At 36.1% G+C, this 27,680-nt stretch overlaps 1 protein-coding gene across 7 annotated transcripts in view; it reads left to right on the plus strand.

The window, feature by feature from the left end:
- Window positions 1–3,356: 3,356 nt before the first annotated feature.
- Agfg1 (ArfGAP with FG repeats 1) overlaps window positions 3,357–27,680 on the plus strand; it is a 65,516-nt gene continuing 41,192 nt past the window's right edge. For all 7 annotated transcript variants that reach the window (XM_026396239.2, XM_026396241.2, XM_026396242.2 and 4 more), the window contains exons 1-2: window positions 3,357–3,582; window positions 18,299–18,392. In XM_026396239.2, coding sequence (XP_026252024.2) covers window positions 3,416–3,582; window positions 18,299–18,392 — 261 coding nt within the window. In that variant the 5' untranslated portion in view covers window positions 3,357–3,415. The remainder of the gene's footprint in view (window positions 3,583–18,298; window positions 18,393–27,680) is intronic.

The following is a 27,680-nucleotide window of genomic DNA, read 5'->3' on the forward strand; positions in this document are numbered from 1 at the left end:
ATTTCAGAATCTGCAAGTTCCTTAACAAAACTATTGTAAGCTTTGACACAACTGAAGGCATTCTGAGTGCCAAAATAGCAGAGATAACAATAAGCAGAATTCTACACCCTTTGCATACAACTGAAGGAAGCTTTAATCTTTAGCACCCCGCTGGTACATTTATGGATTCCTTCAACCAATATTTATCGAGCCCTTTCTAAGTGCCAAGTATCATGCTAAGTGCTAGAGAAAAGATGGTAAGCAAAGGCAGACATGTCCCTTCCTGAATAAAGCCTGTTGTGTGCATATGTAGGGGTTGAGAGACCTCCCTGAAAAACCACAAAGCAGCATAAACAGCCACAGCATTAAGTGCTAGCAAGGAGAGGTTCATGGGGTTAATAGCACATATTATGGAACCTGACTTGGCTGGCAGGTCAGAAAAGGATCTCTGAAAAATAGATACTGAGCTGGATTTGAGGAACGTGAAAGGAATAAAAGAGACAAAACAGTGTTTCTAGAAATAAACAACAACAAAAAGCATATGCAAAGGCCCTGTGGTGGGAGAGAGGAGAATAAATAAAACTGACAAGTAGGTCTGGAGCAATGGTGGAGACTTAGGGTGGTGCCTGTAGGACCCCGGGCATTGTAGGGCTGAGCCAGAGTGGGAGAGACCTACTGTGGCAGGCAGGAGGCTTCAGAGACTCCTGGAATTTCTTTCATCCAGAAAGCAATAGGAAATGACAGAAAGGCTTCAGTTGGGGGCAGGGTGTGAAGGCTGGGGATGTCAGAGTTACATTTGCATTTTGAAAAGATTTACTCTGGCTGCAGAGCTAACATCTCTTGATTTCTGCTCTGTAAATCCAGTAAGAGCAGGGTCAGTATTCAGTCACCAGAAGCAGAGGCTAATATCTTGCAGCCAGGCCTGAATTTGAATCCTGACTTCATGCCTACCTTTGGGCATGGCTTCAGGCAAGCTTGCTTTTTAGAGCTCCAGTTTCCTGGTTTATAAAATGTGGCTAATAATACTTCCTGCATTGTGGTGAGGGCTAAGGGAGGGTAAATACATAAATATTCTTGCTGGTATATGGCAAAACTCTCCCTGGAATTTTTAAAAGCAGAAAGCTATACATACTATACATGGTGTGAAAGAGCCAATGTTCGAAGTGCAGTGGAACTTCTAGCTTTTGAAAAAAGCATCTTGGATTTCACCTGCATTTCACTTTCTTATAGATCAACAGTTTGGAAATACCTGCCTGTGCCTCTTCAGACAACAAAGCACAATAATAAAACACCCACTCACCATCTGCATGAGGTGCTGCAGTCAGGGCTGCTGGTTCTGGAGTGAATCAGACGAGGGACCATGGAGAGGTGAGCAACCAGAGAGCAGACAAGGGACAAGGGAGCCTGGCAAATAGAGAAATGAGCCGCAGGGTGTGGGGAGTGTTTGCTGGTAATGAGTGAGAGACTACGGGGTGACTTCCAGTTCCAGAGTTGGGCTGGCAAGTCAGCCTTGTTTTGATCCGTCAAGGATTCGACATTTCAATGCTCTCATCTCTTGAACAGCTCAGGGCCCTGTCAGAGCAGAACAGGATTTGACCTTAAGTCAGGGTCTTGTCAAAATACTCAGCCAACTTTAGGAGGCCAATGATGAGATGACATGAGCATCAAGGTCATCAAATAAGTCTAAAACCTTGAATTTATAATGATCTCCATTGGAAGGTGACATGAAAACTTGTGAATAAAAGAATCAAACATTTATCCTGTCTTTCTGACATGAACTGTACCAAATAGTAGATAAGATGTTTTCTCTTTACAGAAGTATTTCAGCAAAAATAATGAAGCAGGAATGATAGAATCAGAATGTCATTATTCTGTAATCCTTAGTGAAGGATTGGATTTTAATGGTTGCTAACATTGTAAAAAGATCCCCATTATCTGCATTTGGAACTCTGGTTCTCTTGGTCTCCCTGTATTCCTTTGAGAAATAGGGGGTAGGGATGGTTTCTAACATCCTGCAGGCAGTTGATACTTGCAGTGATGAAGAGATTCAGGTTCTGCAGTGTGACTGGGTTGGAATCTTAGCTTCTGAACCCAAATACTCGGGGGAATCTATTTGCTCCCCACCGGCTAATCCTCATGATTGGTGAAATGGAAATAACAATCAAGCTTACTGCAAAGAGTTGATGTAAAGATTAGATACATTTCATGCATTCATTTAATAAAAATTGAGCACTTAAGTCTCCAGTTCTGGGAGGGAAATGGATGAAGCAGTGAAGAAAATATAGGAGCTGGGCTAGGCTTTAAAGGGCTACATTAGATGACAGTAAGTGCTAAATAAGACGCAGTAGTTCCAACAGTTAGAACTATGAAGAAAATGCAACATAGCAATTTGACAGAGAGCAACTTCAGGGAAAAGAGAAGATCTGCAACATTAAGGAGGTGGATCTGGGACAGTCTGGCTAAGTGACAGTTGAGTCCTATGTGACAAATGGGAGGTGCCTGCCGTGGAAGATCTGGTTTTCTACCTGCAGTAGTGGTTTTCACCCACCTAAATCTCCCTGCATATTTGGCAGTGTCTTGGCAGTTGGGTTGCTACAGCTAGGAGAAAGGGGGTGTTCTGACGTCTAATGGGCAGAGGCCAGGAAGTCTAGTGGTCAGAGGCTGGGTCCTACAAAGCACAGGACAGCCTCCACACTGAGAAATTAACTGGTCCAAAGTGTCAATAGTGGCAAGGTCGACAAACCCTCGTATAGAGAAAACGTCAAGGGCAGAAGCCAGCAAGGAGCTTGTCAGGTTTGGGCAGCAAACGCAAACCTGGAGTGACAATGGATGAGGATGAGGTGGAAGAGGTAAGCGAGGCTAGACTATGGAGTGCTCCTTAGTACACAGTGAGGAATTTGGAATTATCCCCAAAGCAGTGGACATCCCTTGGAGAGTTTTAAGCAGGGAGACAGGCAACCCCTGTCGAGCGGTTAGCACACATAGGTGCTCAATAACATTGTCCATTATTTATTATCACCATTGTATCTTCCCTACTCGGCCCAGCCTGGACCCAGGCCTCAGTGTGGCCGCAGTGACTCCTCCTGGCCAGCAGAGGGCGCTGGTCGACAGTTGGCCAGCGGCCGCCCGGGGCGGGCCTCCTCTTGCCGTCCCCCTTCGTCGTCTTTTCCCCTCTGGAGAAGTCGGGAAGGTGGCGGCGGCGGCGGTTGTCCCGGCCCGGCCGGTTGGTGTGGCCCGTCAGCGCGCGCTCCGCAGCGTCCGCGCCGCGTCGAGCCCAGTCGAGCCGAACAGCGCTGCGGCCACCGGGTCCGGCGCGGGCGGCGCGCGCTGACGGAGGGCTGCGGCCGCGGCCAGGGCGGCCCGTGGGACCGCGGGCCCCCGGCGCAGCGCCGCCCGGCTCCCGGCCCCGCCGGCCTCCTCCTTCGGCGCCGCGGCCATGGCGGCCAGCGCGAAGCGGAAGCAGGAGGAGAAGCACCTGAAGATGCTGCGGGACATGACCGGCCTCCCGCACAACCGAAAGTGCTTCGACTGCGACCAGCGCGGCCCCACCTACGTGAACATGACGGTCGGCTCCTTCGTCTGTACCTCCTGCTCCGGCAGCCTGTGAGTGCGGGGCTGCGGGCGGGGGTCCGGCCCGGCCGGGGGACGCCGCGCGGCGCGGGAGGCCGTGGAGACGCCGGCTGGGGCGGGGGGCGGCGGCGGGGCGCCGTCGCCGGGCGGGGCGGGGCGGGGGAGATGGCGGGCGGGATGCGCTCGGCCCGGGCGACGTCCGGGATGCGCTTTCGGTTTTGCCGGGCGAGGGTCCAGCCGCGGGCAGCCTTCGTGGGTGGGGCGAGGGCGGCGGTGGGTCCGGGAGGGGGCGGCCAGGGCGAGCATCCCTGGTTGCGCCGAGCAGCGGCCGCTGCCTGGGTCTGGGACTGCGCGGCGAGGGCCCCGCGGGGCTGAGGGAGCGACGCGGGGAGGCTGGGGAGGGCCATGCGGGTCCTTTGTGTGCCCCGCCTCTCAGCCGCCGGGGCGCTGCGGTTCCCAGCCCGGCACCTGCCGGGAGCCGTGCGGGGGTCGGCGCGGGATGGGGGCGGGCAGGGACTCGCGCCCGAGCGCCCGGGTAACGGTGGGAGAGCCTAACGGTGGGAGAGCCGGCGCTGAGGAATCTGCTAGAATGGAAACCTCTCGGTGGCCGAGATGGGGGTCCCAAGAGTAAAGTTGGAGGGGGCTCAGTGCGGGAGCGGGAGGCCGAGGAGCAGATGTGAGGTTGTAAGGTTTTGGCTTTTCAGTCTGAAGGGAGTCTTGAGGAGTTTGGGGAGAGTTTTAATGGAAATAAGGTACTGGTTAGGAGTTGTGTAATTTCTAAATATGGTTGTGGTATCTGTGAGACCTCTGGATCAATACGCAAGTGTCCTGGCTGTGCACAGAAACGGGGAGAAATGGGAAGACAACCTTGTTTAAAAAAACTGAGGGTCGTCTTGTATCAGATAGTTTTTTTTTTTTTCCCTTCATTAAACTTTAGTAAGTTTTTTTTTTCCTGTTAAAATATTTCTTTTCTGTGAAATTTGATTTGGAAGGTTGGATGATTTTGAAACTGATAAGATGCTTTTATATGCTAATTATCGTGGGTTCAAAGTAAGTTACTAACAAAGTGGGAGTTTCTAAATATTCTCAAAATCTCTGTAAGATTAATAACTTAGAAAAAGTAATAAATAGGAAGATGGATTTCCTGAAAGTTGGAAAATGTGGGACGTTCCCATTCGTGTACTCTTTGCTTTAGTTTTTTATTTTATTTGGACAAGGAGACATTAGTTTTCCATGGTTATTACAAACATTTTGGGGGGTGTGTACTAGGTTTTATGTGAAGGCTTAGGGTGTACTGATGAATACAGCAAAGTCCTTATTCTCTTGGCACATATTCTCATGGGGGAAATGGTAATACATAAATAAGAAAAATGTCAGGAGTATGTACTATGCTCAGCATTAAAATGGTGTGATAGGAGAATCCCTAAAGTTACTTTTTGGTTGTGTAGTCAGGAAAACAAGTTGCCAGAGGTAGGTGGTATTTAGGAAATATTCTGGTTTCTGCTTTTCATTTGTAAGTGAAGTAAAACCTGGGAGTTAAGTGACTTATGTTGGCAACTTTGGTTCAGATATTCAGGTAATAGTCTAATTTGTTTAAAGTGTGTTTGACTTTTTAAAAAATTTTTCACTGTATTTACTTTTTTTTGCAGTACTGGCAATTGGACTCATGGTCTCACACATGCTAGGCAAGCACTCAACCACTGAGCTACATCCCCCAGCCTTTTGTAAAAGAATTTTACTGTGAAATAGGGTTCTGCCAAGTTGCCCATGCTGGCTTTGAATTACTATACTGCTGCCTCAGCCTCCTCAGTAGCTTGGGTCACTTTTACAAGGGTGCTGGCCACACCTAGCTTGTATTTGACTTTTAATAGGAGCTTAAGAAGTATGTTTCGCTTTTACTAAACACAAGTCCTTTGATATTTTAAAGTGTTTGGTTGTAAATATATGTATTCCTGTTCTAGATTTCCAACATTTCGGTGTAGTCCTTCAAAAGTACAAAAAGTACCTTCCTTGCAGCAAATATGTAATATAAAGGAAATATTTTCAAATTTCATCCTAAACTCCATGCTCCATGCTTTAGAAACATTCTATGTAAAAGGATATGCCAGTATAATGATAATTGCTTATTTTTAGTGAAAACTTAATCTGTAATAGATAGGGCTTCATTTCTCTATTGTTTTACTTTTCCTGTCACAAATACTGTGGGAAGCACTGGAATTATCTGGATCACATTATCTTTACAGAGGTTGCATTCTAAGCAAGTAGACATACAGTTACAATACATTGTAATAATTACTTTCTATGAGTGTACTGTGAAATGCATCAATGGATACAGAAGTCTTCATAGAAGAGTTGATACCTGAGTAAAGACCTTTAAAGACAAGTTCCACACAGTAGGCAGTTTCTTGTAGTTCATGGATCAAGTGCTTATGAGCTTCTTAAACCTGCTTTTGAATTCTGGTTCCAAGTAATAGCTATGTGGTATTGAGAATGATGTTCAATACTTGAGTTTGCATTTTCTCATATCTGAGATGGTGAGGGTAAAATTCCCTTTGTAGATTTTGGATGTAGATTTGTTTTAAACATGTCATATAATACCTTATATATAATAGGTGCCCAATTGATAAGAAGCATTGGAAAGGACATGGCATGTTAAGAAACATCCTAAAACCCAAGTTTGGGATTTTTTAGTGTAACTTGAAACCTGACTCAAATTGACTTAAAAATCTGAAGGAAATTTATTTATTGGTGTAAATTTCCTTCAGATTTTTAAGTCAGTTTGAGTCGGGTTCCAGGTTACACTAAAATATCAGTATTTTAATGATATTGCTTAGATTTCCCTAATCCAGACATGTTTGCTCCAGCTTTTGGGGCCATATACCTTAATTATGTTGTTGGTCTTCATTTTCTAAAGTGTTCTGCCTTTCAGTTTGATTGGTGAGCTTAGGTCCTGTGGCCAGTACTCTGGTTGGACACATTGCTTTGCCGTCATTGGAACAAGGATCCCCAAATAGAGTTCCCAAATCAGGAATTTCATATTCTTGGAAGGATATGGGAATCTCAACCAGCAGAATCTGCTCAGAAGCTGGGTGTGATGGCATTCACGTGTAATCCCAGCTACTCTAGAAACTAAGGCAGGGGATACTGAGTTGGGAACCAGTCTGGGCAACTTTCTGAGATATGTCTTACAGTGGGGGGAAAAATTAAAAACCTTTTTTATCTATTCAGTTTTAAGAAACTACAGTTCTTAGAATTTACTATAATAATCAGAATGCCCACAACATTGTAGAGAATAAATTATTGACCGATTGTGAAATTCCAAGTGGGTTCACTCCTCATTATTGCAAAATATTGGGGGAGCGAGAATCTGCTGCAGAATATTTTAAAAAAATATTTATTTTTTCAGTTATAGGTGAACACAATATCTTTATTTTATTTTATTTTTTTTTGTGTGTGGTTGGTACTGAGGATCGAACCCAGTGCCTCAAGCGTGGTAGGTGAGATTTCTACCTCTGAGCCACAATACCAGCCCCCTGCTGCAGAATATTGAATGGATAATAGCTCCTAAAAATTTTTGTCTCTAAAAAACAATAATGCCAAAAAATGACTTAAGGAGAATAACATAACTACTAAGTTTAATAATTATTATGCATTTATTATGTGTAGATGACATGGCATAATTGAAAGAATAAGAATTTTAATGTCAGATTTTGACACTATTACTAGTTTTATGACTTAGGGCAAAGTGTTTAAGTGAGGCCATTGTGTGCAGATTGGCTTGGATCCATCTCCTTAGGTTCAATTTTTAAATTTGTGTTAATAGCTGGGTGCTGTGTTACTTGAGAGGCTGAGGTAGGAGGATTGCAAGTTCACAGATAGCCTGGCAATTTAGTGAGCCCATATTTTAGAATGAAAAATAAATAAAGAGCTAGGAATGTAGCTCAATGATAAGAGTATTTTGCTGGCATGTGTGAGGGCCCTGGGTTCCATCCCAAGTATTGCAAAACAACAACAATAAAGGACAGTATTTGTTGAATACATAATGTATTCCAGGATGGGATTCAGGTAGAAATATGAAATAAGGCATATAAGATTACCGTATTTTAAAAAATGATTCATAAAATTCTCACTGAGTATTTAGATAAAATAAAAAAAAATGACATTTGCAAATGTTTGCCGTTCTTAATGCTGGCTATTTTATGTGGCCAGTGTATTCAAACTTGGAATTTCATAGGAGGTAAATGTAACCAGATAGTAACTTATTCTCTATTAATTTTGTGGGCATTTTGACTCTTAGAGTAAGTCTTCCAAAAAAAATTTTTTTTAATTAAAATTGAACAGATAAAAGTATTTAATTTTTTAATAGATGGATTGCAATCAAATACTCTTAAATCTCTGTATATAATATTTAGGACCTCATGAAGTCCTAGTTGGTAGAGATTTATAGTCCTAATTTCTTTTCTCTCTTGTTGTGATTATCTGATATGATTGTATTCATTCAGTAAGATGTCTTAACAGTGTAGTAAAATTTCAGTTTATAGTAAGTGGCAGAATTATTTGATGCTTTTTTAAAATTATAGGACTTTTTTTATTGAGTGAGACACTAGCCCATGTTTTAGGGATATAACAGTTAAATATTGTCAAAAAAAATAAAACAATACTAATCACTAGTACCATTTATTGAACGCTAGCTGTGGAATAGACATTATTCTACTGATAGTCATATGAAGAAGGTACTATTATCTGCTTACAACTTTAAATTGTAAAATTAGTGTATATTCTTAATCCTTTGCTGCAATACCTTGCTTGATGTTGGGATGCAGAACTAGAGTTGATTTCACTTGTAAAGAACATATAATTTCCAAGCTGGATGTGGTAGTAACCCATGCCTATATTCCTAGAGATGGGGAAGCTGAAGTAGGAGGATCCTAAGTTAGAGGTCAGCCTCAACTAAGCAACTTAAGTGGGTTGTGAGATCCTGTTTCAAAAAATAAAAAGTCTGTACCCCTGGGTTTGATCCCCTAATCCCCTAGGCTGGGAAAAAAAAAAGACATAATTTCCTTGTATTACTGGTAAATTATTTTGATTGTTTAGGGAATTTAAATGGCAGAACAGATACTTTATGGATGTATCATACACGTATGTTTGTGTCTTTTTTAAAAGAAACTTAGTTACAATATATGTTACTTTAGATTTTATTCAGAAACTGCTATTGTGTATTCTGGATGCAGTGGGGAATATGGTGTTTACTGTTCAACAGCAGTTCTTTTGAATTTGACATATCCATGCTACCATGTACTATGAGTTTATTTTCTTGAACTGTAAATAAAACCCCTCATTATGTATAGTCAAGATTGATAGATTTATCATAGAAATCAGTTAAAGCAAAAAACCATAAAAGCATATCATGTACACACAGGTACATTTATTTTTCAAGCTTAGCTTTTATTTTAACATGTAATTTGCCAATGTTTTTATGGAGCACCACATAAGACAATAAGACGTCTTTGAATATGAATCCACCAATTTGATGCTTACTCTTTTTTTCTGTTTTTGTGACAGGGTGTTGCTTTGTTGTATAGGCTGGCCTCAAACTCTTGGGCTCAAGAGATCCTCCTGCCTTTGCCTCTGGAGTAGCTGGGACTGTAGGTGCATGCCATCACTCTTGGCTCTTAACTTGATTTTAGTAATTTGAATATTGACTTGTTCTAGATTTTTATGATATTGAAAAGTCTTCTTACATTTTTTGTCCATAGTTAAATAACAGTTTTTCCTAGTGACTCAATTTAGTTGTCTCTACTTCATTTAGTTGACATAGAAACAGTTTTTACTTACATCATTATTTTATATAATATTCAGTTAAGCTGTATACTAGAGCTAGTACTGTAACAGACAAGTGTAAAATACAGTTGAAAGGATCAAGAGAGAGTGGCTTTCTAGCCATGATTTTTCAGTGTAAAGTGGCATTACTGTTAGCTATTAATTTTTCAAAGGGAAGCAGCAGCATGATTTATCAAGCAGATGGATTAAGAAGGGGATTCTTGGTACAGTGCTGTGAGTACTAGGAATGCTCTTCAGCATTCAGGGGGTTGTGACATCATTTGACTTTAACTTGGTATGACTTGGTGTGATGGCATTTCTGTTTTACCTTTGTTCTTTAGTCATTTGTCCATGGTTTTTGGCACAGTGTGATTACAAACACTTTGCCCCTTAGTTCCAAAGTAGATAAAGTATAGTATACATAATTTGTTTGTATTAGAATTTTAAGTATCAAGGAATTGGTTTGTAAATGCAAAGAGTTAAGAAACATTGTTTTAAGAAACTTACTGACTGCTGGATCTTAATTTAAAAGCCATTGCCTCTGTTTCAGTATCATTATTTGGAAAGTAAGCAGATCTCGTATACTGATATTTTTAGTTTTTCTATGTAATCTATGTGATTTGTGACTACCCCTCCAGTTTTTTCCCCAGTCAGTAATGTATTCTTTTTTTTTTTAATATTTATTTTTTAGTTGTCAATACCTTTAATTATTATTTTTTTATGTGGTGCTGAGGATCGAACCCAGGGCCTGAGCCACAACTCCAGCCCATTCATGTATTCTTTAATTTAAATAGTCAAAGTAGTGATAGTCTAGGGAACACAACTAACTTGAATACCTTTAATGTATATAAAGATGTAAATTATTTATAACTTTGAGTACTTCCATTAGTAACAGGTTCTTTTTGATATCTTTTATAACTTCATCCATGAGAGCTGTTGCCCTAGAGAGACACTTGATTAAATATGATTAAAATGAAATTAATTGGTCAACTTTACAGTGGGGATGGGAAATTTATTTGGATTGTTTGAAATATGGGGAATGATAATTGTTTTTAACTTTGAACATATTTTGTATAAAGACTTGTGAATAAGGTATTAATCTTCTTGATTGATACCTTAATTTTTTTTTTAAGAGAGGGAGGTCATAATTACACCTCACTTTTATTATGATTGCTTTTTTAAAGACATAAACAAACTGGAGATCTAAGTAAAGAAATTCGAAACCCTTTGAAACTTTTGCTGGAACCAGAACTGCTGTTAAGAGAGAAAATACTAGGAGGGTAGGGAGCAGTACATAATGATCAGGTCTCTGGGTAATTTAAAGCCTGTCCTTGAAAGAGATAATAGATTTATTTTGTATCTTTAGGGGGAGGTATACCACCAATGTATGAAAGTTATAGAGAAACATGTTCAGAAAAGGAAGAGGAATTTTCCTTGTAATTGTCAGATTCTAACTTGTCCTATCCTTATTTTATGTTATATTTTATAAGCTCTTTGATAGGGGAAGTATGAAAATTAGTAGACTTAATATGTAAGAAAATGTGAAAACTTTTGCTCATTTTTCTCTTGAAATCTTTTTACCGCTTGGTGGTAAGAAGATGGTCCTTACTTTGAAGAGTTGTGTTTAGTAGATACTTCTTTAAATTGCTAGTGTAAAGAAACTTGATGTTTTGAAATTTAATAAAGTTCCTAAGGTATTGTAGGAATCTATTTTCATCATTACAACAACTTATAAATAAATATTAATTGAATTTAACTTTGAAAGGCAAGAACAACTTATTTTCTGTTCTTTTTAATATTTTACTTTTAATTCAGTTTGAACTTTTAATGAAAGAATTCATGCACATAAACAGCAGTAACCTATTCTTTCCCCTAATTTCTGATTACCATAGAAAGTGACTTTGAACTCTTAGGCTGTTCCCTCCTTCCAATTTACCTTGTTATTTCTAACTAACACAGTATTGCTATTTTTAAAAAATTTTAAGTTTTTTTACTGTAGAAGGAGGATGATAAGAATTTGGTCCTTCTTAACATTCTTTCCCATCCTCTTCACCTATGTAGCCTTTCCTCTCAAGTTTTTAAGTGTTAGGTTTTCTTCATTGGATTTATTTATTTATTTATTTGGTGCTGGGAATTGAATCCAGGGCCCAGCCCTAGGTACCTTTATTTTTTGATATTTTTTTTTTGTAATTCTGTGTTCTGGAATTGCTGCTTTCTGAGCCTCTGTTGCAGCTGTAAACGTTGGGACTTCTGTCTTCATTCCGGGAATTTCCTTCAGCCCTGGACTCTTTCCTAGACTCATCAAAGTTGCTAATAGCCACTGGATTAAAGATGAATGGAAAGTCAGTTTTAGATTTCAGTGGCTGAAAATGTCTTATTCTGTCCTCACTTTTAAAATGTCTAGTTTATCTGCATCCACAAAGGTGAAAATATTTTATTCTTGGAACTTCATAGACATTGGTTAGTTTTCTTCAAATCTGTAGTGTTGCTGTTGAGAAGTCTGGTGTTATTCCAATTACTGATTATTTATGATATTATCCTAGCTGTTCTGGACCTCATGGAAGTATTTTGGTGTAGGTCTTTTGTTCAGTGTGATAGGCTTTTTTTGTATTTAGTTTGGAAACTTTCCTCCTCCCCCTCTTGTTTTTTGTTCTATCTCTGTCAGAGATATTTGCTCTAATCTTTTGGGGGAGATTTAAAAAAAAAAAAAAAAAAAAAAGCCTGGCTTCCACTATTCCAGAAGCCAAGTTCAGGGAGGTGACTGAGGACATAGAATCGACCATTCGGTATATATAGTCTCACATAATCTCCAGTTTTTAGCCTGACACACAACAACAGTCCTCAGCTGTGCTTGAGTCAGAGTCTTTTTTAATAACCTGTCTGCATTAAACTTTCCTTCAGACTCTGCTCAGGGTCTCTTGAGCGAAGGCTTGTGGCTGCAGAGGAACTGGGAGTCTTATGATTTTTGGCCCTATGTAAGCTCCTTCCTTCAGTGAATCTTTTCATAGGTCTTGTGATGGGAAACAACTTCCATTTGACTTTCCCCATTCTGCAGGAGCTTCTGTTTTGGCTTTCTTTTCAAAGTCAGTTATTGCTGGCATATTCACTTTTGTTTATTTTGAGACAGGGGTCTTAACTGTGTTGCTCAGGCTGGTTCTGAACTCCTGGGATCAAGTGACTTCCACCTTACACTTGTGAGAAGCTGGATTCACAGGTCATATCACAGTGTTTGGCTAGGCATCTTCTAAACTTTTTTATTAGAAAACTGATGTGTTTTTGGATTCCTTCCTTGTTTTCTGTCCCTGTCTCTTGTGATTAATGTTTTTTTGTTTTTTATTCCCTTTGCTATTGTTTCATTGGAGGATTGGAGAAGTAGTGAAGACCGTTTTTGGTCAACTGCTGTTAACTGGAGTGCCTTAATGAGGTTTAAATCATTAGTTGAATATTATTTCTTAGTTGCTTTCCCTAAATATTACAAGGACCTTACTGGTGTGATATTTATGGCTCCCCCCCCAAAAAAAAGAAAACCTCAAATAACAAGTATGATTTTTCTATGTGTGTATATATATACACTCATATTTTATGTGCATATATGTATATATGTATGTGTATATAAAACATGTAGCCTATATATAGTACATACATTCAGTATTTTAGTCTGAATAGACTAAAATCTTTAACACTTCATTACATAGTATTTTGACATCAAGAGTTTATATTATCTTGATACCTTACTAAAGCCATCTTCTATTGGTCTAGATTTTAAGTTGTAATTTTTACAGTATGAAGCGTGTATAATATTTTACTAAATAACTAAGATTAGGCTAGATCTCATGTCAAATTAACTTTATTACTTTGTGCCAGTAGAATTAGTAACACATAAATTTCCATAGTCTATTAAAATGTTTTAACCAGCTTCTACCCCAGCAGGAGAAAAAACAATTAATAAAACTAATGAAATAAGCTTTCTTATTCATCCAGCACAGATTGTTATTTGAATTGAACAAATGGCTATTTGCAAGATTGAGGCCTGGTTAAGAGCAGCATACTTGTGGACATATGGAATGAGTCATACCATCTGGTTACAGTCATACCTGGGGTAGTGGTCATTAAATGAACACTCCTGGGGATCTGCATATGACTTAATTATACTGCAAAAACATATTAGACTGCACCAGTAGGTTACTTTGGAACTTGGAACAAATTAACTGGTGAACATACTTTCAAAACATCAATACTGAAGCTATTCAATGACTCAAAATTTTTTTTTTTTTTTGGAAAAAACTGAAGACTTAAAGTGTGTATTTTAAGATTTGGAATGGGTGGTACCTCAGTATTAGCCCTGTAAAAATGATGTGGTTTACTTGCCCAACACTTCCATCAAATAGTTATGACTAATATTATTACAGTAAGCATTTATAAAACACTTGAGTTCTCGTGGTGGCTAGTCTAGGCTTAGCTATAAAGGGAAGTGGCATCAATTTTCAGGAATACACATTAAATATAAACATTTCAGTTTTATTTTAATATAACGAGAGTCCTTAAAAATGTTTTTAAAAAAGGGTTCAGTTTCTCTTTTTCCTCCTACAAAGTGGATGTTATTGTGATCAGATAATTGTTTAGATTTGCCTTGTGTACTTGTCAGTTTCTTTGCTCACCCTTTTATATCTTAAGACTTCATAGGTATTTTTTCTTAAGGTATATAAAAATATGTTTCTAGTGAAGATCTTCTGGGGTAGACTCTTAGGTTTTTAAAATCTGAGACGTCAATATTTTCATCTCATACTTCAAAAATAGCTTTTCTGGGGTTATAACAGTTACTTCCTTATACCACTTGAAGTTAATATTCTGATATTTTATTGAGAAGTCTATTTAATCTGTCAAATTTTATTTCTTCGGTCTTTTCTTTTTGATTGCTTTTAAGATGTGTCTGAAGTTTTATCAGAATGCTTCCATGGATTTTATGTACCCTAATTTTGATAAGCTATGCCTGTAGATATGTGCCTTTTGTTAGATCTGAAAAATCTCAGCCATTTTTCTTCAAATGTTTCTCTCTTTCATTCTTACACTACTTTCTCCTATTCAGAAAAGGAATTAATAAGATGCAAGTTAGACCTCTTAATTTTATCCTCCTTTTTGTCTATTTTTGCATTATCTGTGTTACCTTTGTATTTACTTTTTTCTTTTTGCCTTCCAGTTCATTTATTATCACTTCAAATATGTCTAATCTATCTGCTCTTTAGCTGACTTATTTTTCACATTTATAAATTTTCGTTTCAGAAAATTTTGAGTTTTAAATTAGTCTGTTTTTCTTTTTTGGGAAGGGATTGGTCCTTAGAAATTAACCTTACTTTCTAAAAAGTCCAGAAAAGGTTAGAAATTTCATTTTTGAAAGCAATTTTATTTTTAAAATTTTTGAAAAGACAGAGAAGCATTTTCAAAATATCTAGTTTACCATACTACTGCTAAAAATAGAATGTCATTAAATATGCAAGGTGCCAATTAAAATACTTAATAAAAATATTTAATAAGTTTTCTGCCCTAGAAGTTTGTTTTTGCCAACCAGTTTCTTTACATCATATGGATCATTCTTGGTTGTTGTGGTGGACACTTTTCCTTAGACTGTTTTCTTTCTTTTTTTTTTTTGAATATTTATTTTTTAGTTGTAGTTGGACACAGTATCTTTATTTTATTTATTTATTTTATGTGGTGCTAAGCATCGAACCCAGGGCCTCACACATGCTAGGCTAGTGAGCGCTCTACCGCTGAGCCACAATCTCAGCCTCAGGACTGTTTTCTAATTTATATGTACGTGCACATATATTTTCAACTCCATATTTATTTTGTTATTATTTTTTAGAGAGATTCATTTCTATGTTCTGTTATACTGATCATAAAAGTTATGGAAAGATTGAATTTTTGTTGGCTTTGGAGCAAAGTATACAATGTTTTGGAGAGGATTGAACATTGATAGAATTTATATCTGGATTGAGATGCAAAGGAATTTTATTAGGTTGATTTTGCAGGTTGTCTGTGTGCATGGTTCTTAATTGGCAGGGATTTTCCCTCCATAGATTTTGGCAGTGTCTGAAAACAGGAGGACCCTACTGATATTTAGTGAGTGGAGACCAGGGATGCTGCCCAACAAAGAAAGACCATGCTCTCTTTCTCGTTTTGATATTCACATTCATAAAGCCAGGCCTTAAAGTCCAGATTCTCTGACTGCCATTACTAGTCAATTAGACTTTCCAATATTTCTTGCCATTTTTTTCCAGTTATACAAAAGTACATATTCAATGTGGAAAATTTTAAGATAATAGAAAATTAAAAATAGAAAAAAAATCATCTAATTTTGTCTTGTATCTGCAATGGAATGTTAGCATTTTGGAATATTTGGTTGGTTTCCTTTGAAGACATTTTTTTATGTAGTTCTGGAAGTACTATTAATTTTTAATCTCAAAAAATTAAAACATAAGTATCAGTGTTCATAATCACTACCTTTTTGGTATTGAAGTCTAATGTTTTCCTATTATGAATAATGTTTGGACAGCTTGTCCATAATTATTTACATTTCAGATGTCTCTTTCAGTATAACTTCCCCAAAAGTGGTATTTTTGGACCAAATGGCATACATGAGGTAGTTGGCACAAATTGGTGCATTTATCTTACCATCAGTGTATGAGGTTATTCATTTTTCACTGCAAACTCATCATTCTGACTGTTACTAAAGAGATTAATAAAGTCAGTCTTCAGTTTTTCACCACTCTCTTTTATAAGCATTGATAACCATGTACATAGCTTTTGGAGTCTAAAATAAGAAATCCTTGTATATTCTTGCATTAGGTATTTAGTTGATCTGCCTGAATAAATGGAATATACAAGAACAATTAGAGAAAGCAACATGAATACACATAAAATCTCCTTGGGATTAATCAATTTATGTAATAAATGTGGTCTTGCAAAATAGTCTTACCAATTTTGTAAATTGAGCCAATTTTAAGTGTATTACAAATACTTAAATTCTGTAAAGGAGTATTCTTATTAAAGGGAAAATGTCCTTTCATAGTTTGGTTATGAGTACATTCTGGTTGAATTTGTTTCCTAAGTTATTTTATTCATTTATTTAGGTAATATGAATACCTCCTGGTAGTGCTAGGAGATAAGTATATACACTATACATTGTATTGCATTCATGAGATTACATCTATGTAATGTAACTTTAAAATATCAAGAGTTAGCTTTGTGAATTGCTCTCTCTTTATTGAACAATTTGAGAGACATTTGAGAAAAAATAGAAAAAAACTGCTTATTGTTTTGGGACAAGGTAAGGTATTAAAATGTATATATATGTGCATATATGCATACATGTATAGTAAATGTACTAATAAACTTCCCCCCAAGTGGTAAACTTAGTCTCATTCTTACAATGCAGATAGATTGGAAAACAGTGTAATGTTTTAAATGAATAATAATGACTTCCCACTTTTAGAAATTTTATAAGTATTCTCAAGATTTAAAAGTAATCTCTAGAGCCTTAATTTGTGATTGCAAATTAATTGTAAAAGTACTTGAAAGTTATTCATATTGAAGCTGTTTTTTCACAGTTAAATTTGAACATTTAACTAGAATAGAATTGCTGCTATTTAGTGTCTCCCCTATATAGTCTTATTTTATGACCTATCAAGAGCTGAAAGGAAAGCAATGTATTAGTTAAAATTTAAAACAAGGAAAGCAGAAATAATACGGAAACCCAAGTTAACCTTTCTCCACTCAAAATGTGAAATAGAGAAAGTGTAGCATTAATTTAGATCTTGACCTGAAAGACATATTATTCATCACTGACAAATGGTGGTGGGGATTGGGAAGAAAGAAGAAGGATATGAAAATTGAGGAGCTTCTGTTAATTCTGAACCTTAGTGTTTTGACTTAAAACTGTGCATTTCTAGAATATTATACACCATATTTAATTATTCAAAAGTATTTTTCGAAGAGTTTTGAAAGGTCTTTGGTTCACTTATATTGTTAAACTTCATTTAATTGGCATGGATGATTGCAAGTTGACTATGACAAATTCCATGAAAATATTATTAATCTGCTGCAGAACCCTAGGTACCAAAAAAGCCTTTATGAAAGGACATGACTCCAAAGTAATTTTATGCATGGATTTATTTAATCCTAGTTCTTGTGGGTGGATTAGTCACTTCTATTCAATTTTTCATGTTCCTGATGAAAGATCATCAAGATAAAGTCTTTGTAAGGCCATCCATATGGAAAGGCTTCTAGGTTGAAAGACTTTAAATGTTGATGAAACATATCCAATTGTTCTTAAGCCCTTCTCTATGACCCTGCTGTTCCCTCTTGAACATTTACTACCCTCTGAGGTGATTGAATGTGTTCTTTATTATAAATACTTACTTGAATTGATGGAGAGATAGGACTTTATACATATTGATTAATTACCTCAATTTTCCTTCCTTAGCTTTCATACAGTTTTCTAAATTAGCCTCAAACTTACTTAAAAGTAGTAGCTCCAATCTTAACACATCATTGTCTTTTTGTTAGGAAACATTAAATATTTAAATGATTAAAATTTAAATTCTTTTCATAGTGCTCTTCTCATAGTCTTTTCCCTCCACTGAAAATACTCTAAAGCAGTATTTGATTTTTCTAGATACTGCAATACTGCATGTATTATATTGGTGCTATGGGTTCGTGGGTAGTTAATTGAATTTATCAAATATATTATTTAGTATCAGTCTAGTTAAACTTAGTTTGACATCTGTTGTGAATATTATTTAAAATAATTTTTAAATACTTTCAGTTTATGGAATGAGAACACTTTCTGAGTTAAAATATGCTAATTAAAAATGAATTATTATATGACATCTCATTTTAAAAATATAATTTTGTGAAATATTTTATTTTTTAGGCGAGGGCTAAATCCACCGCACAGGGTGAAATCTATCTCCATGACAACATTTACACAACAGGAAATTGAATTCCTGCAAAAACATGGAAATGAAGTAAGTGTTTTTACAATTTTCAACTTTTTTATTGGCAGTCATTTCATTAAGATTTAAGAAGTTGTTTAAAATGGTAAATTTTACTGTTAAAGTGTTATTTTTGTATTATATATTTAGAAATTTTAGGACATACTCAGCAACGTCTTTGAAATTTTTGTTTACTGCAGTAATACTTTCCCTTAAACCTGAGATGAAATACGTTTTACAATTCAGCAGTGTTGAATGTTACTGGTGTTTTCAGAGAACATCTAGTATTGAAATTACTATTGGTCTATTACTGTTAGTCTTTAGTCCATGCGGGGGGGGACGGTGGGGGGGCAAAAGGAAGAGAATTAGCTTTGTGATACTGTGTTAAGCTTGTTAGGCTGTTTTGTAAGGTCCTCTCCTTCCTTTTTTTTTTTTAATTTTTAACTTTAATTGTAATTGTGATGATATTTAGCAGGTGATGAATTAAAAAAGGGAATGAGTTTTGAGGGGCAGCCTAATGTCATGGGAGATCAGAGTAAAGATTTGGACGGGAACTTTTCCTTCTTGTTTGTATTAGTCTTCCAGTAATTCCATTCTGTTTGCTTATTTATTTTTGGTTTTGTGTTTTGCTATTAGTAAAAGTCATGATCTAGTACTTTAAAAACCAATAAAATAAAGAAGAAAAGTGGTATATTTTATAATCTTGATAGGGTGAGATGGTCAGCCCAGTTAATGAATAATAACTATTTTTATTTCAAAGGAAAGTCTTATTTTCTAGAAAGGAAAGAGTACTTCAGGTATATTATTCTGGTTGCATATCTTTGAAATTCTTAGTAGACTTAAAAGAAGTTAAATGTTAGGATTTCATAGTTTGAATCTTCTCTTTACCCTTAGAAAAATGTATAAAAGCATTTTGTACTCTACCTTTCTTCCTACTAATTAGTTAATATTTAAGATTGTCTTTTTGTTATGCACATGTTTTTGGTGCTAAAATAGTGAAGAAGAAAGTATAAATTGACAATGATGTATAATATACATGTTTCAGAGAAGAAAGCAAATTTTAAAGTTTCCAATTGTGCCAGTGACAAATTATTTTGAGTAAACTAGATTTCCAGAATGATGTGGGTACAATATAAGAAAATATAGAATTGTATAAAAGGGTAGAAGGTTTTTAATGATAGTAAGCTTAGAATAATATATTCATATCCAATTGAACTATTTGTATAAAGTTTGAAATTAGCCTTGAAATACAGATTTGAAGTTTATTTATTCCAGTGTTGGAATTATATGCAAGATTTTGAAATTCTGAATGCAGTCATAAATAAATAAATAATATTATTCTGATCTTAGGTTTAAAAATATAACAATAATAGATAAGGTTACAATTACAGACCTGGAAAGGAAACAATCCATTGGAGAAGAAAGTAAAAGCATGCTAACATGTCTATAGTTAAGGTATAGTGGAGACTGGTCTCAAAATACTAATATTGAAGGAGTAAGAACACTTACATGAGATGTACCTCTTAATAAATTTTAAGTGTACAATACATCGATGTTAACTACAGGCAGACACAGTGTTGTATAGCAGATCTCCAGAACTTATCGTAACTGAAACCTTATACCCATTGAATAACAATTCCCCATTTCTTCCTTAGTCCCTGGTGTCCTCCATTCTACTTTCTGCTTTTATTGTTTGACTATTTTGATTTTGTTGGAAACTGAACCCAAGTTTTGGTGGAAACTCTCCACCACTGAGCTACATCCCTACCCCTTTTTAATTTTTTTCCATTTTGAGATAGGATCTTGCTAGTATATTCAGACTGTCCTCAAACTTGAACTCCTCTTGCCTTAGCCTCTAGAATAGCTGGGATTGCAGGCATGTGCCATGGTTGGCAGTTGGACTATTTTAGAAACCTTATGTAAATGGAATTATATAATATTTGTCCTGTCACTTACTTGTTTCACTTAGTATAATTTCTCAAGGTACACTCTGTCACATCTGAAGTAACATTGTTTAATATCAACATTTAATATATATAAAAAGATGGGTTTCAAACTCATCAACCTCCCCCTCCCCTAAAAGGGAAAGAATAAGAATAGATTCATCAGTGAATGTAAAATCATACACAGAGGTATGCAAGTTAACAGACCACTTAAAGCACTATGATAGTTACTGTCCCAGGCACTGTGGATGCAGTTATAGTTGGATCACTCAGGCTTAGCAAACAAAAGGTTCACAGTTGGTGAGACAGACAGATTGATAAGTTTCAGAAGTAATATGGAAAAGAGACTGAATCTATTGGTGTGAAGAAAAGGATTGGAAAGATGGAAGAGGCAAAACATTTGCTGGTTTTTAATTGTGGTTAGGATTTAAGTTCACAGGGAGAAATATAGAATTGGAGTAAGCACAATACACAAAGAAAAAGGGCAATATCTGTGTTTTTAAACACTTAAGAGTTGTGTAGAAGGTGAGGATGAATATTATGAAGTGCAGGATGGTTGGTACAACTTCATAACCCAGACTTCATGGACTTTATGTGCAAGTGTTTTATTATCCGTTTATCTTAAGTACTTAAATCTTAATTGTCACATTCATAGAGAATATAATTTATTTCATAAATTTCTTTTTCCCCCTTAACACTTTGTTTGAATCAGGCTCCAAGTAAGGCCCATAAATTATGAATGGGCTAATATGGGGTTTTAAATTCTTGTACTACTTATAAAACCTGGATATTTCACATTTCAAAACATCTACTGTTACCTTCAATAATTTGGAAAGAACCATATTCATATATTTAGGATTAAAATGACACTAGCATACATCTTGTGTATGAATGGATTCATGTCTAAGGATGAATTTTTCTGAATTTAAAAATCAGAAAGTATATTGTCTTTGGCAGCAATCTTGAGTTTTCTGCCCACATAGGGGAGTTTTAATCTGTTGGAGTACATGTTTGATTGTTGTCACCCTTGGAACATGTCACTGGCTTAAGCAGGAAAGCACCGTGGATGATGGATAACTGGCATACATACAAACATTTATTAGTTTATTTATTTATTTATGGTACTGGGGATTGAACCCCAAGGTTCTTTATTACTGAGTGACAACCCTAGCTCTTTTAAAATTTTTAATTTTGAGACAGGGTCTTTGTAAGTTACTTAAGGCCTTGCTAAGTTAGACTGGCCTCAAATTTGCAATCTTTTCTCAGCCTCCCGAGTTGCTGGGATTATAGACATGAGCCATTGTATCTGACTTATGGAAGACTTTTTATGCTTTGAATGTTTCTCTAGACATTTATATATGGGAAACATTTGTGTACAATTATCTGCATATAAAACTTAATTATGTCTTACATACATTACAGTTGTGAACATTATGTTGCCAAGAAAGTAATGCTTCAAGCCCAAAATCAGAGTGAGAGGGAATTATCAAAATACAAGGCAAAGGGCATGGATACATGGAAACTATTATTTGAGACCATCAGTGCAATGGCTTATCATGTGTGTGTAGCTAGGGGAGGTTTCACTTCTGAACTTTTATTATCCCTGGCACCACATAAAAATAGAAACAAATAAAGGTGTCCATCTATGATTAAAATAAAAATAAATAAAGAATAGTTCATTGTTTTGGGAATTTGCAAAGTTGATGACAGTATTAAAGGTGTTTGAGTCAAAGTATGTCATTAGTTTCTACATCTGTGGTTTTACAGATTACTTGAGTAATACTTTAGCATTTTCTGACTTTATCACCGTGTTGAATATATTGCAGCAAAGCAATTCATATTTATTTTCTGAGTAAGGTTTTCATCTTTTCTTCCAAAAGCAATTATTTCAGAAAACATTTCTGCGTATTTATCTTATGTGTAGCAGTCAGCTTTTGGTCACCATTACAAAATACTTGAGATAACTAGCTTATAAAGAAAAAAGGTTTATTTTGGTTCATAGTTTTGAAGGTTCCAGCCTGCGACTGATTGACTTCGTTGCTTTGGGCTTGTGTTGAGGCAGCACATCATAGTGAGAGTGTATGGTGGTGCCAAACTGTTTACCAACTGTTCTTGCCAGCTAGCAAAAGAAAGTAAGAAGAGGGCTGAGTCTGATCAGAGCCTATAATTCCCTTCAAAGGCATTCCCCCAATGACTTTAATGAACTCTATTAGGCCCTACATTTTATAGGTTTCTTGAAACATCATGCTAGGGACTAAGCCTTTAACACTTGGACTGTTAATGCTTTCTTTTGTATCATAGTTACTCTGTATGTGCTTTTTTTGTGATACTGGATATTTTCTAGTTAAAGGAATTTCACTCTTGGTTTAACTTCTGAAGATCAAAGTTAATGAAGGAGGACTAGTGAATAGTGCTATATAGATAAAATTATTTCCACCTTTTATTTTCTATTATATTATTTGGAAACATTTATAGGTTTCCTTTTCTAGTAGTAAATTAATTAGCTTATAAAGAAAAAAGGTTTATTTTGGTTCATATTGTTTACTTTTCCTATTTTTATCATTCATGATCAATTTGTTCTTTATTCTTGAAGCAGAAATTTATTAATCATCTCCTGTATGCTAGGAACTGTTCTTGAATAGTATGAATACAATTATGAGCAAAAACATACAATAAAACTTGCAGTCTGAGAGAGAATTTTTAAAAAGTACATGTACTTAGTGGATTTATAGCAAAATACCTGAGATAAAATTAACTTATGAAGAGAAAAGGTTAAGTAGATTTTATTTTATGATACAGTTCTTCAAGCTTTGGGGAAGTTACATTGTATCTTTGGGAAAGACTGGGTTTATTTTATAATCAGAAACAAGCATTGTCACAAATTATAAATACTGAAAAATTTAAAATTCCAAATTATTGTGTTCTGGTGGTGCAGGAATATTCATATATGCCATTTTATGTTATGCTGAGTCTATTATAAGTTGGAACAGGATATTAGTGAATATTTCTTAAATTACCCTGAAATGGTGTTCATTCTCAATACAGACTATTAAACTCTTACAAGGGTAAGTAAGACCAATATGAGAAAAAGCCTATGAGACATGAGAGTGAAGACAGAGAACATTTGGATGAATTGTAAATCAGTGCCTGGAATGATCATTTAGTATTAGTTTTATCTTGTAAGTCTTATAAGAACCTCACCCATATTGCAGCTCTGAAGGAAATTGGTGAAGTTTCGGAGAGGGTTTGTGAAATATTTCTTTGCTTTGTTTCTTTCTCTCGTATATATTTTTAGTTGTAGGTGAACATAATACCTTTATTTTATTTTTGTGTGGTGCTGAGGATTGGACCCAGTGCCTCATGCGGGCTAGGTGAGCACTGTACCACTGAGCCACAGCCCTTCTCTCTTTTTTTTAATGGTACCTGGGAATTGAACTAGGTAAGCATAGTTTACCACTGAGCTACATCCCCAGACTTTTGCCAGATTGCCCAGTTTCTGGCCTCAAATTTGCAATCTTCCTGCCATATCCTCAGCCTCCCAAGTAGTGAATGTTACAGGCATGTTCTTGTATACCTAGCTTGTCAAATATTTCTAGAAATTAAGTGATCTTGGGCCAAAGGATGAGACTCATAGGCTGCAGGTTGTGAACTTTGGACAAGATGCCACTGAGCTTTAGTTTCTACATCTATAAACTAAAAACAATATGCATATGTATGTAGAAAAGGCTGCGATACTTCAAACTCAACCATCTTGTGAAAATTCTCAATATGTTTTCTGTCAAGTAATATAAATACACAGATATTGAATATGAATGTAAGGTAGAAATAAGCAGGATTATGAATATTTTTGTTTCTCCAGGTGATTTCATTAGAAGACTCTTTTTTCCGTTTTCATAGAATTTATTACCGTCATTTACATTTATATTTGTGTTACACAATTAAACATTTAGAGTATTTTAGCTTTGATTTTACATTGACCTTAAATAGAGTAATAAAAATTGACTTTTATTTTAGAAAAATATTGTGGTTAGTAAATTGATCTAAAGAGTCAAATAGTAAATGTTGTTTGCTTTGTGAGCCACCTACCTGCAGTCTCTGTTGCATATCTTTTTTTGGGGGGATGTGTGTGTGTGTGTATCTTTTAATTTAAAAACCATTCTTAGATCAGGATAGTATAAACAAATCAGTGGCCCAATTTGGTCTTCAGGTAGCTGATTAAAAACCTTTGTTCTATATAATTCTATAGTTTCTAGTTTGGAGTGTAAATCCTCCTATAATCTGACTGATGCGGTTTTTGGGGGGGGGGCGGGCACCAGAGTGCCATGACAGGAGACTGAATCAGTCAGGGTCACTCCAGGTGAAGTGGGCTGGCATGAAATAACCACACCAGACAGAGAAAATACCTTCTCCTTGGGATTCTTCATCCATGGCTCCTCTGCTCCAGCTCCCACAAAGAAGGCAGACAAAAGAGGAGGAGGATATTCTTTTCTAAAGTCCCTTTTTATTGAGGGGAAGACACTTGAAAGTTTCACCCCAGTGAGGGGTGTCAGGTTTCAGGGGGTTGAGTCTAGCTTTCTGATGTCTTGGGGTCAGCAGATTGATTGACATCTTGGAAGGCCACACCCATCTTTGGTGCTATGTGAGGATCATAGGCAGAGGGAACGAAAAGGACGCATCTGTTGCCAGCCCAAAGAGAGAGGCAGCATCAGTCCAGTCCACTCATGTACTCATATTCATAGTTTACAAATACACAGCCCAGGGCTGACTCGCCATGCCAGAGATTGAACCCAGGGATGCTTGACTATTGAGCCACTTCCCTAGCCCTTTTTATATTTTATTTAGAGACAGGGCCTCACTAAATTGCTTAGGGCCTCGCTGAGTTGCTGAGGCTGGCTTTGAACTTGCAATCCTCCTGCCTCAGCCTCCCAAGCCGCTGGGATTACAGGCATGCGCCACTGTGTCTGGTCTGTCTGATGTTTTTCTTAATTCATTCCCAGAAGACACGTTTTAACCCAATGATCTCTGCTTTGCTTATCATATATGCTTTTTTCTAATTTTCTTGCCATTTTGCTGATGTTATTTTTTTGTTTGTTTTTAACATGAATTTATTTGCTAAACCCTATTGAATTTCCTTTAATTTTTACTCTTATGTCTTTCAGGAGTATTTTATCCACAGGGGTTAAAATGCTTAAATGTGGTTTAAAATTTTGTTTTGGTAGCCTTCATCATAACATTTTCACAATTTTTTAAAAACATCTCTCATTGTTTATTTTGTACTATTCTCTCTGCTCAAAGTATACACATTTCCAGGGCTGATGATATGTACTTTGTTATTACACCCAAGGCAGTGAGAATGTACATGAATGTATCTATATGTCTATTTATCTGTATATATGTGTATCCAGATGAATAGCAGTTATCAAGAATACAAACAATATTAAATGTTGGTGAAGATGTGTGGGAAAAATGTAACTCATAAACTGTGGAATTGCAAATTAGTACAACAACTTCAGAAAGCAGTATGAAGATTCCTCCAAGAGGTAGGAATGGAAACATGTAACCCAGCTGTCCCACTCCTTGGTATATATCCAAAAGATCTAAAATCAGCATACTGCAGGGATGCTGCCGGATTGGTATTTATAGCAGTGCAGTTCACGATTGTTAAGCTGTGGAGCCAGTCTAGGGTAACCATCAACAGATGAATGGATAAAGAAAATGTGGTTTATATACACAGTGAAGTTTTACTCAGCCATAAAGAAGAATGAAATTAATGTATTTGCTGGTAATGAATGGATGTGTAGATCATCATGCTAAGTGAAATAAGCCAGAGCACAAAGGTCAAGAACAAAATAGGAGAAAAAGTAGTGGGAAGAGTTCCATGAAAATAGAAGAGAGATCAGTGGGATCCCGGAAGGGAATTGATGGGGACAGAGGCAGGACTGGAAAAGAGAATAGGTGGAATGAATCTGTCTAAACTTTCCTATGTACATATATGAATATGCTGCAGTGAATTTCACCTTTATGTATATCCATGATGCACTAATTAGGAAAACTATAAATAGAAGAAAAATCTGTAGAGGAAAGGGAACTGGGAGAAGGGGGAGAGGGAGGAAGTAAGGGGACTCAATTGGAGCAAACTGTATTTTATGCTTATATGATTATGTCAAAATGAGCCCCAACATTATGTAATAAATTATAATGAACTAATTAAAAAAAATAAATTTCAAACTTCACATAAGTCATTAGAATTGTGGAATTTTGTTTGTGTGTTTTTTTTCTGGCAAAAATTCATGGACTCTACTCCTTAAGAGATTTTGATCCTAGATGTGGGCATGAGGCACAGGAGTGTTTGTCTGCATTTTTAACCTGTACCCTAAGTAATTGCTATGGATATGATACTGATTGCTATGGATATGATCATTTTAAAAAACTGGCATGGTAACTAATTAAACTTTAGGACTGAAAAAAAAATCTGCGATATAGTTTTAGTACTGTTAACTTAATGGGTAAAATCCTAAGCCTCATTTTCCTTTGTAATCCATGAGAAGTTCTGCTTTGTTTATTTCATGAGGTTTGAATTGAAGTATAGTATTTGTGAAAACATTTGAAAATTAGTGTAGATATATGATGGTGATTTTATGTGTAGGTACTTTTCTATTGGTGTGTAAGTTTAGAAAATAAACGATCATACAAAAATATGCTTTGAACTGAATTTTAGTGTAGAGAGTAATTTTTGCTGAATTTTAGTAAGTATGATATTAACAAATATGTGGAAAATATTTTCTTTTTATAAATTTTGTAATGTAGATCTTTTTGAATGTTGACTGAAAACTCAAAAGTGTTATAGAAGCAGCTTAGATGTTAGTATGTAGCTATGCAGAGTTTACTTAAAACTTTTTGTTAACATTGATATCTTAGGTCACAGTATTTATTTCCTTTTAGCTATTTGCCTTGACCATTCTAGCTTCTTATAATCTTTCAGCTTCCCTTTCATTATGTAGATATTCTTGTATCTGTGTAAATAGAAAGTAATATAATATATGTCTATGAATTCCTGGCCTATTTCTTTATTATTTTGAAACAAATCCAAGACCTATAGGTTCATCTGGAAATTCATGGACCTATGCTTTCTCAACAAAACAAAACAAGGGCTTAAAGAAGTATAAGAATAATACTATTTTCATGTCTATAAAAATCAACAATAATTTAGTACTCTAGGGTACGGTTCAAATTTCTTCTTATTTCCTACATTTCTTTTTTTTCCCCTTAACACTTTGTTTGAATCAGAATTCAAGTAACACTTGCATATTATGAATGCTTAATATAGGTTTAAAACTCTGTATTGTTTAAAAAGCTTGGATGCTAGCTAATTCACAAT

This window comes from Urocitellus parryii, chromosome 1 (assembly GCF_045843805.1).
Source record: "Urocitellus parryii isolate mUroPar1 chromosome 1, mUroPar1.hap1, whole genome shotgun sequence".
In the NCBI taxonomy this organism is placed as follows: Eukaryota; Metazoa; Chordata; class Mammalia; order Rodentia; family Sciuridae; genus Urocitellus; species Urocitellus parryii.